This window comes from Apiospora phragmitis (assembly GCF_038363925.1).
Source record: "Apiospora phragmitis strain CBS 135458 chromosome Unknown utg000010l:1.0-9815664.0:1.0-9183399.0, whole genome shotgun sequence".
Lineage (NCBI taxonomy): Eukaryota > Fungi > Ascomycota > Sordariomycetes > Amphisphaeriales > Apiosporaceae > Apiospora > Apiospora phragmitis.
The window spans coordinates 4662753-4675853 of NW_027117409.1; the positions used below are offsets into that span (position 1 = coordinate 4662753).

The 13101-nt window shown below is 51.7% G+C and overlaps 1 protein-coding gene across 1 annotated transcript; it reads left to right on the forward strand.

Annotated features, from left to right (window-relative positions):
- Window positions 1-4073: 4073 nt before the first annotated feature.
- PG994_011191 (zinc finger protein) lies at window positions 4074-5331 on the forward strand (the record flags this gene model as incomplete). The annotated part of the gene is made up of 2 exons (XM_066862600.1): window positions 4074-5142; window positions 5201-5331. The coding sequence occupies 2 exons, from the start codon at window positions 4074-4076 to the stop codon at window positions 5329-5331; spliced, it is 1200 nt and encodes a 399-aa protein (XP_066711710.1).
- Window positions 5332-13101: the final 7770 nt, after the last annotated feature.

The window sequence follows — 13101 nt, forward strand, 5'->3', positions numbered from 1 at the left end:
GGTTGCTAGGCAGCTAATCTCATGAGAGTCCGTGTTCACCTCGCTGACATTAGTAGTGGACCTTTTCCTGCATGCGGGAGAGTAGTGATGAGTTCAACTTTCTTTCGCATCTACTCTCCCATAAACACTGAGACCTGAGACTGAATGAAGTGACTGAACCCTTTCCAATAACAGAGGGTTGTTATTGGGCTGCGGTGGGGTACATACCTCCATTTGATGTATGCGCAGACAGACGGAGGGAGATAGGGAGGCCGTAACCAAGACAAGGGTTGGGCGGGCAGCAGGCGGGAGAAATCCGCAATTTCCAACCGAATCGAGCATTGTGTGCGCCCCTCGAAAAAACCCCCAATACATACATTTGGAACCACGCCGTATCCTGCTTCGAAGGACCAGTACAGTATGCACGCACAGTACAGGGCTCAGTGGGCTAGCGTCCTGCTAGGTAGGTGGTAGGGGCAGAGAGGATCAGGGTCCTCTTGAGCCCCCCAAACTTTGAAAATTCACTACTGGTACTCCGTACCTCAGGAATCCTTTGTCAACCCCCCCCCCACCCCCCGCCGAGATGGATACGCCTTGAGGGTGATTGGTCCAGGGGGTGAGGAAAGATGGAGAAGACAGGGCCTTCGGATGGAGCTATGCTGTCATATGGCATATCTAGTGCCATCCTCGCCCCACGAAATCATCCCAAACCCTCTTATTCCCGTCACCAAGTCGAGACAGCAGAACCCGAAGCTTCGCGCTAAGTGGCGCCATACCCACCATCTCCAGCACGCCCGTACCGTACCTCTCTTTCTCCTGCTTTGTTTGGTCTCTTCCAATTCTTCTCACTCAGACCGGGTCGTCTCAGGACGCAATAACGAACATCTACTTGCATTCCTGCCAAGCCTCGAACCCTTTGGTATCGGTACCTACCAAGTCACACTGTAGAAACGCCGTTGCCCTTCGATGCTATTCACCAAACAGAAGAACAGCGAGGAGAGGCGCAGCGAGCATATGTAGAGGGCATAGTACAAACGGTAGGAGGAAAACAGATACAGATATACATATGTAGTCGAGTTTACCCACACAAATAAGCCTTGTGCGAGTGCGGTCGTCTCTGATACGGCTTGAGGATACTGGCGAGGATTGAGTTATATGATTGTCGGGGTCCAAGACAGTCAGCGCCTATGAGACGGCGCAGCTTCAAACATCCGCGAGGCATTGCGAGGAAAGGCTACCAATGTATTCGGCCCTTCATTACACGCGCCACCAGCACCTCTTGCCTGGCAGCATTGATGAATGCCAGAGAGTGTGCCGCAAAGCTGTCTAATGAAACTACGTCAGTCAGCCCTTTTGGGAATTGCAACAACGTGGTCAAAGCAGCGAGTGCATGACTCCTTCCCAGGACGCCCCGACCAGGTCTGACTTATTATCTGGCTTGGCTGCGGCCGGCATCGTCATAAATACAACTCGGCCAAAATTGCGCTTCTCTGCGATGTGTATGCCGGTGGGTAAATGATGTGATATGCCATCTCTACTCCATGCTCTGCATGTTTTCTGATTTGATTAAATAATCTCCAGAGACTAGTAGGCAACTGCCGGCTGCACTGACAAGATTGATCTTTGGCTCCATCGTGGGACGTCCTGTGCGGTGAGGCCGACAAGAGCGGTGGTAGTAATAAAAGAAAAAGTGATGATGTGTGCGTGCAGACATCCATAACAGCATGAACATACCGTGCCGACGAGACTGTGAGTGATATTGATGCAAGGGAAAACGACGAGAGAAAAAAACGAAGGTACCGGTACTTGCTTATGCGCTTCATCCATGCAACCCACTTGCAGTCGCGTACCGGACAGGGATACGGGCCTTCCGGGATCTTGCCACTACCGCAATACGCAGAGTCTATTTCTTCCTAATTTGCGTACCACCTACTGACGTATGTTATGTATCTACTCCGTAGTTCCTCGAGTTTGGGAAAGAGCCCCAGTCGGGTTTGGGCGAGAAAGAGAGAGAGAGAGAGAGAGAGAGAGAAAGATTAGTTGTACATACAGCGCCCACACAGCCGACCAAGCAGAGTGAAGTCGGTTGAAGGGAATGGGTTAAGGAAAATGGATTGGGGCGTTGGTAAAATGGTAGACCGAGTGGACTTCATCAATGGCTCTGCACTGTGTGCTGGTTTCTGGGAAGAAGAGAGAGGGAGAAGGCGCTGTAGTACCAGTAGTAGTCAAGATACCGCCGAAGCTAGGCACAACGTTGCAGCCATTGAACTCTTTTTTTCTTTCCTTTTTTTCTTCTGCCCTTGGTCTTGGCCTCTCTGGGAGTACTTGCTGTTGCTAGGACTCTGATAGAGTGTGTGCCGGTCGTAGAAGAAACCACTGTGTTCCGTCCCTTTTCAGACCCTGCATGGAAAGGCGTCTTTTGCCAGCTTCGACTCCCGCATCAGTGGCGTCGACTAAAAAGCAAAAGCCCTGTAAGAGACAAACCGTACCTACAACATTGTGCAATACATACAACCACATACGAGTGTCCCAGATTGGCTAGTCCCTCTTCTTTCTTTACGTATGCTATGTACCTCAAGATATACCCTTTACACCTCTTTCTCCTCTCTGAGTGCTCCTCCTCTTCCATCAACTTTCTCTAATTAAGTACATGCGCGTGTGCGTGCGTGCGTGTGGTCGGAAGACATAAAAAACAAAAGAGAACCCCTATGCGATCCACTTTAGCACTTTTTGATGCGGTTTGGGTGTGTTGAACGACAGGGGCATTAACCGTAGCCTTACATCCCTACCGCTCTACCTTGACATATCCAGTCGTCACCCTAGCCTGCTAGCCCACCTTTCACTTTTTCCTCCTCCTCCCTCCTCCTCCTCCTCCACCTCCTGGTCACAGCAGCAGCACGGTACAGTAGTTGACGTGTATACGCACACTATATACCAGAGTACTATCGCTTTCTAGCACACCCACCATCCTTGCCGCGTTGCTGGCTCTCGCTCTCCTACTGGCTCAGATATCGACGCTTCGGGTTAGAAAGACCCTGATACCCAGCTTTTTTCTGACCTGGTCGGTACTCACTCTTGCCCCTGCTCATTGCCTCTTTCGTGGGCGAGCTTAGCCTACAGGTCGGCTCGCAGTTACGTAGGGGCACTTTCATCACTCGCGCACACAGCTAGCTGGCTGGCCGCAGAATATATGTAGAAAGCCTGCTTCTCCTCTCCTTCCTCCCTATCGCCAACACTATACTACCATCCCATCATCGAGACGGGCAAACATACATACATACAACCCATTCCGGGATATCACGACGTTTACAGAGCACACACCACGGCCGATTTGTGGACTTTGGGATCTCACTACCAACATTACGCAGTCTTCATCCTTCTAGTCTCGGCCATTGTTCGACTTATCTCTCCCCGGATCTGTGACCACTGCTGATCTTTGACTCTTCGGTCTTGAAACGAGCCACAAGAGCTCCACATTCTCATGACCAGTCGAGGTCCCAAACGGCTGCCGTCAAATTGGACACCATCTTTGCCCATATTCCAGCCCTGGTTCGATCTCTTAAACACAGGACTACCCTCCTAGTACCGCACGTCCTAGTAACCTCGGCCTCCTTTAAGACGGGACATTGTGTTGTCGATCACACCTGTTCCACGTCGTCACTGGACACCACACGCCTAGGAGCGTCTCCACATGTCCCGCTGACTGAAAGCAATATTAAGCTTCAGCGAATTTGGGGGGAACACTTCCCAAGTACCGACTAGCATCTGGTTGTACCTTTGGCTCGTCCAACCATCCCAGGCCCCCTGCCCCCATGCGTCTTCAGACTCCTGCCAAACACACTTAAGGCTCGCTGATCCCGCCTCCACGACTGGTAAAGGGATCTCCTTCACCGGATCTTGAAAGACAAGTCACCTTTTTTCGGCAGGGTTACACGATTATCTTTTATACAATCGCCCTTGGGATACCGTGGCTGATCATATACTTTTACGTTGGAACTCTCGTCTGTTGTCGTTATTATAGTCGGATTATACGGGTGTGGGATAGCACCTACCTCTTCCGACCCTCTGTTGTTGTATACCCAGTCCAGTCAAAGATGACTATGACACTTGACAATCAACAACGATTTGGTGCTCTCAACTTCGACCACATGTCTTCATACTCGAACCCCCCGCACTTCACCAACCCTTGGGCTTCGGCCTCGGCGCCCCAACATGGCGGCCAGGGCATGTACACTCAAGGGCTGCACAGCCTCGGTGGACTCGACAGCCTCTCGAAGCAGCATGCTGCGAGGTCCAGCCCGAATACCAGTTCCTCGATGGCTCCCTATGGAAGCATCCCGGTGACGGCATCATCAGCAGGTAGCACTCTCATGGCGGACGTCTATGGACAACAGGACTTACTCAATATGCCCCAAGATCTTCTAAGCCTCAACCGAATGCAGACAACGTCTGCTGCGTATGGCGAGCCCTCGTACGCTACCGCCACCTCGGCCTCTCCCGTACATGCCACATATGCCGCGTCGCCGAGCCCTTATGATGGGGGAATCTCAGGCTACGCGCCTGCGCCGATACGGTCAACCTTTGCGCTGGCACCGGAATCTGACAGCAGAAGATATTCTCAATCGTCAGTACCCTCATCGGACCTTGGCCATGACGACACGTGTCGCTCTCACCGGAACTCTTTAGTTGACTTTGACCACAGAGGAATGCAGCAGGACGACCGGCGAAGTTTTGCGGATGCTCTGGATGCTGGACAAGGCATGCTTGCTATGAGCCAAGAGACACCCAGAGCCATCTACCCTCCCGCGAACCGTGGGCGCGGATCCACGGATTCATATGGCTTCCCGTCAACCCATTCCACCAGCTCCTCGATATCCTCGGCCAGCAACTACAGCAATAACAGCTACTATGCTGGATCTATCGATTCATCGGTGAGCGACTATTCGACCGCTGGTTCCGACATCGAGTCAGTAACGTCGCGGACGTTACCTCGACCTAACCTGATGACTCAGCCTCCGCCAGCACCCCAATCGATGATGGGCCAGTTCAGCTCCAAGGTCTCCTCCAGCACACAGAAAAAGCACAAGTGCAAGGTGTGCGATAAGCGTTTCACCCGACCTAGCTCGCTCCAAACACATATGTACAGCCATACTGGCGAAAAGCGTACGTAGAACCTGACAGTGTTGTGTGTGTAGCCATTACTGACAAGACGAATGAGCAGCTTTCTGTTGCGAAGTCGAAGGATGCGGCAGGCACTTCTCCGTTGTGTCAAACCTGCGACGCCATCGAAAGGTGCACAAGGGCGACGCGAAATCCGATGCTGGTTCGGAAGATCATCACGATTCGGACTAAAAACAGCAACCTTACTTTGTTTTCATGGGCTTGCTGTCGCACAATCCATGCGATGTTTGGTTTTGTTTCTTTACAGCATTGATACCGATATTGATACCCCCGTCATTCATATCCGATTGGCTTTTAGAGATTGCCGGTTGCTATGACCGTTTATTTTTTTTGGGTGGGGCCGGCAGAGAAGGGGAGGACTCGTCTTGGACGGACGCCCTCCCTTCGTGCCCAAGGATGAAAAGAAAAAGCAAAAGCAAATAAGCATCCACGGAATTACTTGCGCGACGCGATCAACAGGCGATACATTTCGATATTTCGACATTCTATACCGAGAAGCGGTTTCATGGGGTTTGGGAGCCTATGGGTGGGCCTTATAGATCTATACTGGCTTGTCTCTGGAGACTCTTGTGTTATTATATTTCGCGTCTGTCGCTTATGGCCGAAAGATGTCTGGCCACACATCTGGGATTTCTGGTTTACATTTACGAGGACCATGTGTCTTTCTGAGATACCCTCAAAACCGGCGTTTAAGGATTTGTTTTTGGGTGGGGGAGTACCGGCAGGCAAGACTTACAGCGGCGGAGGCGCTCGTGGGGAGGGTGATTAAACTACTGATGCATTCGTTACACTTTTGGGGGGGAAATCATCGAAGCGAGAGGCATGACCGCTGGGTTGCCAGCAGAAGACTTCACGATGGGAAAAGACATGCGGAGAGGAGATATGACCTGTACTATTACACCATGCTATGCATATACCCCTGATGGCAGAGCACTTCTGATCACGGACGCCAGTGTCGGCGTTGCGTGATGGAGAAGCTTACACTCGCTACTGCCCTGTAATCTATCTAATCCAATGGAACAATTTACATGCAACAACAAACTTGGTCGATCGTTTTGGGGTCCTCGGTGATGCGGTGCGGTGCGCTGCGATGGCGTCGTGAATAGGAGGCAGCGAGCTTTTGGCGCGGAGGCCCAAAAGGGGATATAGTGTCCGTGGCCCGCGAAGCGACATTCAGCCCGCCGAAGCCTGTGAGTGGACGGCCTGTGCGATATCCGTACATGAGATCGGCGCGGCATCCCTACCGCCGCAACTTTTAGCAGCGGAGTCTGGACCAAACCAAGCCTTACCGTGAAAGGAAACATACAGAACGTCAACCAAGGCCTCGTTGTGGTTTCCCCAGTGCTTACCGTACCGTATCCAGCAGCTAAGTATCACGAGCTGCTTGCTGCTCAAGACCAGAGACGACGCAGACACGCGGCGGATGTTACATGCAGGCCGGCGGGTACGAAAAGAGAGAAGAAAACGGGGGTGGAAAACGGATAACACCGTTACCGAGCTTGACCCTAGCGCTACCCACCCAGCTCAGGACAGGCCAGCGGGTGAGCTAAACATCTGCCAAAAGTCGGAGCTTGGCTGCTTGGGTCAAACCGTTCTGTTTTAGTGCCGACAGGGAGTGCGTGCGAGTACATAATGGTATTCTTCGTATGTTGTTATTCAATACGTATGTTACATATGATTCCGTACCGTTATGCTGTTTCTCATGATTCTCCCAAGCCATTTTCCAGCAACACGCCTTGTTAACACGACAGGCGGAGGCACTCTCCATGCCCCCTCTCAAGTGCAGTCCGTCTAGATTACCGCTGTCTGATGCCATGTTCCAGTCCGCCCGTCACGATACGCATGTAGCAGAAGACTAGGGCATTGCCATAGAGGTACAGCCGGTCACCTCTCCCCATCTCGTTTGGGACCGATCAGCGTGCGGAGACCAGAAAACGGGATGCAGTGACAGCACGCCATGTTGAGCGTGTTTCAAGTTTGGGTCGATTACGACGCTTCCTGTCATGGGTGGTGGGGAGGGGCTTTGGCTGAATTGATTGATTGAACGACAACCGAACCACGGGTGGTCGCTCATCAGGGTGTTAATGTACCGTACCATCCATCCATCCATCCAGTCCAGACGGATCCCCATCCAGTATCTACTTATTCGCATGAAAATAGGGAAGCGGTCCACCATCGCAAACCCCATTTCCATTGATAGACTGCAATGATCCCAGACGTGAGAGAATGAGAGGGAGATAGAGTGAGAGAGGCACATGCAAACTGTCGCGGTCTCGGTCGACCGACAGCCGCAGATGGCAGAGTCGCAACGGGGGGTTACCCCGCCATGGCTAAAAGTCGCAGATCGCAACGAAAAGGACGACCGCCAGCTATTGCGCCGACGACGACTGCTCCTGCCGATGCTGGGACGACTATACGATGCGGACGAGGCGCGATCCCTGCCTACCTTGGACTCTGCGCTCCTTCACCATGTTACACACATATATATTCTATGCACCAGACACATCTTACGCGATACTCGTACTAGTCACCGAGAGTGGAAGGCTGCTACTTTGTGCTGTTACTCGTCACTATGTGCCATTGCGATCACAGGCCAGCAAGGAGCATGATGACAGGAAACGTCCATGGTGAGAACGCGCGAACCCTTCATCTCCAGGGATTTCAGCTGTGCTGACACTTAAACGAGGGGGTGGTCATTAAATCCAGTGGCACTTTGTGTGGTCGCATACATAAGAGGCAACTCCACTGGACAAGGCTCTCGCGCATTAGATGACAGAACGGTTGCAACGCCAGCACGAAAAGATGACTGATGATTTGGCCCAAAGGGGGCACGAGGACAGAGAGCGCCCGCCGGTAACGAACCCATCTTCAGCCATATCAAAACGGGGGTGGGCAAGGGAGGGTAGAGAAAAAAAAAGCAACTCTCCCCCTCCTCGGGCCATTCCCCGCCCAGCATAGGCGCATCCAGCCAATGGGACGGAGTGGAACAAGCCGGATTCGGGAGCTTTTTTGACTTCTTGGAAAATGTCTCTCCTTAACTGGGCGCTCCGAACAACCTAATTGGAAGGGCGGCAACGCCGCGTCGGTGTCACACGCAACCTATGTTAGTATTCGATTGGGGTTGGATTTCCTCGCAACGTCCACTTATACTGCCCCATTCTTCCTTTTTCATTTGTGTCTGTTCTTTTTGGGACATTCCGACTGGTCAGGAATAGAAAGAAGGCCATTCGATAAGCTATATCCCGCAGTATAATAAAAGGTAGGTAACTACAAGGTACATACTCCGTACATACCTGCATACTACTCCGTACCTGACTGCAAGCAGGTCACAATGTGTGGAGAAGCGCTCCCTCCCTTCCTGCTATGTATCAAAAATGCATCCCCATTGGGGCGTCTACGTCCAGGTAAGCGAACAAGCCCAAGTCTAAGTCTGACTACCAAACGTATTCATCACTGACCGAGTCTGCTAGTGGTGGCATCGGACGAGACACCAGACGGCGAGATGGACCAATTCCGGCGGCAGCGATTACTACTCATGCGGCAGTAGAACCTCACCCATCCATCCTGCCAAGTGAGGCCTATTACTCAAGAGGTCCAGGGAGGTACCAACAACTAGCGGAGCGGGCGGAGAGGAGGAGTTCTGGTCGGAGCCCAACCGTACGGTTCTGCGGATGTAGAGTAAACAACGGGGCCAACGTGTTCTACCTAATGTACATACGCATACCTGCCCCTAACGATTGAACATAGGTATCGAATCGTATACGGTGCAGTGCACGATACAGCATACTGTCGTGGCCTCTCAGATCTATCTACACACATATCAAATCCATCAATCAATCTACAAGTACCATGGAACCCACCCGAATACACACTTGGACTCAATCAACCCATCAGCCTGCATTGCTTGTGATGAAACAGCAATCAGATGCAATACGGAGCAACCGCACGATGACTTTAATATCACCTAGCACGACAGTATGGGCGAATGGGCAAGGGCGCTTCGACCAATGACGACAGAGTGGCCCGACTAGAATGACGTCGTATGTCAGCAAGGATGTTGAAGCTTGAAAAGTGGCAGGCTCTCTCTTTGCCCTTCGGCCCACCCATGGGGGCCGTAGAATGGATGGATGCGCTTGGAGAGCCAAGAGCTTCGCATGGGCCATATCGAATCCAATCATTGGTTCTCCTATATCGGCGCGCAACCACGAGATCCAGGGTCCTTCCTCATGTGCTCGACTAAGTTTCAACATGGCTAGGTTAGAATCCAATTGGAAGGTCGCAAACCGCACCTTGCACCTTTAGGGACACGGGCGACACACATATGTACATACATACACAGTAAGCGGACGACCCGCGCATATGCGTCACGTCACTAGTAATTGCCAGGTCTACTGGCATCGATTGCACGCATGCTGGGCAGCATTGAGTGTTTGGGATGGGAATTTTGCCACCTCCTCCTCTCCTGCGCCTGCGCCGGCTCCTGACACGCACACACGACACTGACAGCTCCCCCAAAATAAGTATTTTTAGAGTGAGGCTATACATACAACTCACTACTGTACCGGCGGCATACCAGTTGAAACGCATGAACAGGTTCGTCCTATTTCTGGATTGGTATGACATAAGTGTAGTTTCGAAGCTTAGGACGCACGCGATCCTGTCAGCCGCCTCAATGGATGTACCATGCATACATATGTACATACATGACATGGTGCCTGGCGGCGCGGCGATAAAGACGACAAGGTGCGGAGGAAGGGGCAACCCTTGTATGCGCGCCTCGAGCAACTAACTTGAGGATTGGATCTCGAGTCCTTGTCCGGAGTAGTAGCGGTATTAACAGTATCTTAAGCGCACGCTACGAAGCCGCTACGAGCCCAGATACAAGGACATGCCCTGGGCTGGCCTAGGTACAACCTTAAGCCCCGAAAATACTTGGTACATCGACTTTCAGCCTTCCAGCACGAGAAACCACGACAGAAACTCGCAAAGACTACCTGGCCGCCCCCCCAGCAAGCAACGCGTGGTTATGTGGAAATACTTACTTCTGGCCCAGTTTATTCGCCTCTATTCCGGTACATATTGGATGTCAGTTAAGGAGCTAGGTTTCGCTGACCGCGAAAGCACCTAACAAGGTTAACTAAATGCCCAGCGTATTTGGTTGCTAACCGCCTCGACTGGTCCCAAGGTAGATGGAGGTACGGCGATATCTTGGGGGGTTGTCGCCAAATGGAGGTGTCAAGCAAAAGACGAAAATGACGTAGGTGTCCCATCCAAGCTCCGCCGTCTAATTTGCTAGCTTATTCGTGTGGTGAGATGCCATCTCCCGTCAAGGGGGCTCCCCAGCTTTGGCCTTAACCCTAGATCCCTGCGAGTCTGCGCCAGGGCTTCTACCACCTGTCCAATTCTATGTATCTTTTTCACAGTGAACAGGGGCATTGCATTCACACAGTATTTCTTCTCGTACTCACAAGGGGCAACAGCACAGTCGGTAAACAAAAGACGCCTACGGCTTTTTGTTACCCACTCTATCCTCTATCCATTGATGAGTCTCCTTGCGCTTCACGAATCTCTAGTTTGCGTAAGTCGGTACGTAACCTGCCCTTGTTGCACTTCGCATTTGCATCAATGGAAGCATTCGATTCATTTCAGTGTCTGTTCGGGACATGTAGTAGATGTACACATGCAGTAGACACACGCTACACACGACTAACCTACATGTACATACCTCCTGATGGCTGGTGGTGGCACCGAAAACCGGTTTGAGGGTCCGGTCACTGAGGTGCGACGCGATGCGATACTGCAAGATGGGGTTTGGGGCAAATGCCATCCTCACTGCACATGGGAATCTTGCTTCCTTTTGCCTTTGCGAGCGTCGGGGTCGGTTGCACAGGCCGATGGTTACTGTGTCTGTCTCCTGTAATGGACAGTCCAATGAGGTATCCCATCCCATACTCCAACTACTTCTCTAACCTTATTGACTACCTACGCTACGTACGGAGTACTACATACCCCTCTATTTCGCCTCCTCCTGTCCTATCACGGCACACGGAATGCAACTATCCCCTTCCACCCCCAAGTCCGGCCAACCTCACCAAGCTAACAAGGCTGATAGCTGTCCAATCTATGCTTAAGGTCTGTGGTGGCATTCTGCAGCTAGACAAGATGCAACCCATTCCTCATAGCAACGACCTATCATGATGGCGACATTTATTTGTGTTTTGCCACCATTCTCTTTGCTCCCTCCCCCCTCATGTTAGCTGGCATCACCAAGTATCATCATCAATGGACGCCCGTACGTACATGCCATGCTATCTGTCTAGCTATACAGAATCTATCACCAACGCAACATATCCCCAGCAGCTAAGACAAAGAGCTGACTGGCGATCCATCCATTACACTGGACCAATTTGTGGATAGTTGTGCATTTGCTATCTTGTCCCAATCAGTCGATTCTACATACATAGTCATCTGTATCTCTCTTTCCCCGAAAACGTGGGGAAAGGCCGCGTGTCGTTCATTTGGTTTCATCTCGTTTGAGTAAGTCCTTTGCTGGGCCAAGCCATCGGGCTATTTACAGGCGGGGACGTTTTTTCTTCTTTTTCTTCCTTTTTTTTTAATTTTTTTTATCCCGTACTCATTTTTCCCACAATGGGTTCCCCTTTTTCTCTCTCCCCCTCATCCATCCATACAGTACATACCGCAATCTCCCTCGCCAACCATTTCCCCTCTCCAGTACACAGTCTCCAATGCGCAACAAACAAGAATTGCACCATTGTACCACTGCACCCCCCCTCTCTCTCACACACACACAGGTACCTCACCGCTACTTGCTACACATTTTCTGTAGCCAATGGCCCGAATGAGGACACCCCGGTTGATGCGTTAGATACCGGGACTTTGCTGTCGTCTTAGCACATACCTCCTTGTCTTTCTCATGCAAGACCGCCGATCATGTCCCGGTCGGGTATCGTAGGGGACCCGTACCGAAGCTTATTGCATGCCGCCGCCTCCTCATTCTCCATAAGCTGGCTGCTACCGTCTCTGCACGTGAGGAGATGGAGGGAAGGGAAGTACCAAAGCCAAGTAACACAAACACAGATGCCAGACACACGTACACACGCTGGGATGGCGGTTCCACACCGACGATCTCGAGTCCTGAAAACACAATGTACCTTTTCTCACTCCCATGTACCTCTGCATGTGTGCCCTGAGAAAGGTCGTCCCAAAGGCAGGTAGGGACCAATGCAGTGGACATTGTGCATACGTACGGCTTAAAGCAGCCCTGCAACCTAGGGTAGGGGTAGGGTGCTGGAAAAGGGGACGCAAATCTCTTAGGAGCATGACAAAGTGGGAAGTACAAGAGCAGATGCGGGAAATTTGCCAATCAGACCAAAGGACCGGCGACGCCGAAACAGTTCTGATGATGGGCTGACGAGGCATTTGCTTCCTGTGCCAATCCAACCCACCAGCAGTGGTGATGGATGAGGCTTGGAGAGAAATCCCGGGGTTTGATCAGCAGAGGTAGTGAGTGTTCCGCTGCGGTGGAATTAATGGGCCAAAAGAATGGACAAGAGAGGCAGGCAGGACCAGGAGGGGGTTTGGCAGTGTTCCCAGCACGTTGGAAACACGTTGTGGCTTTTCCTGATCATCTTTACCTCCTTTAGAGTCAACGTTTGAGCCGCCCGGGTCCGGCTACGCAGAGATCTTCAGGGCAGCTCGCGTGGTCCTCTGGGGTTTGGCCGGGAGAGCAACACGCTGATCAATGCGAGAAGACGGGCGAATGTAGGATATGAAGGAGTCAAGGATTCGTTGTCCTATCGTCTTCGGTCCTGAAGGGAACAAAAACCCTGCATCGCATCGCCTCTTCACATGTACCTCGAATTGGGATCATCAACGAACAGAGAATCTCCCGAGGGAGCGAACTTTTCTAGAAGGTCTAGC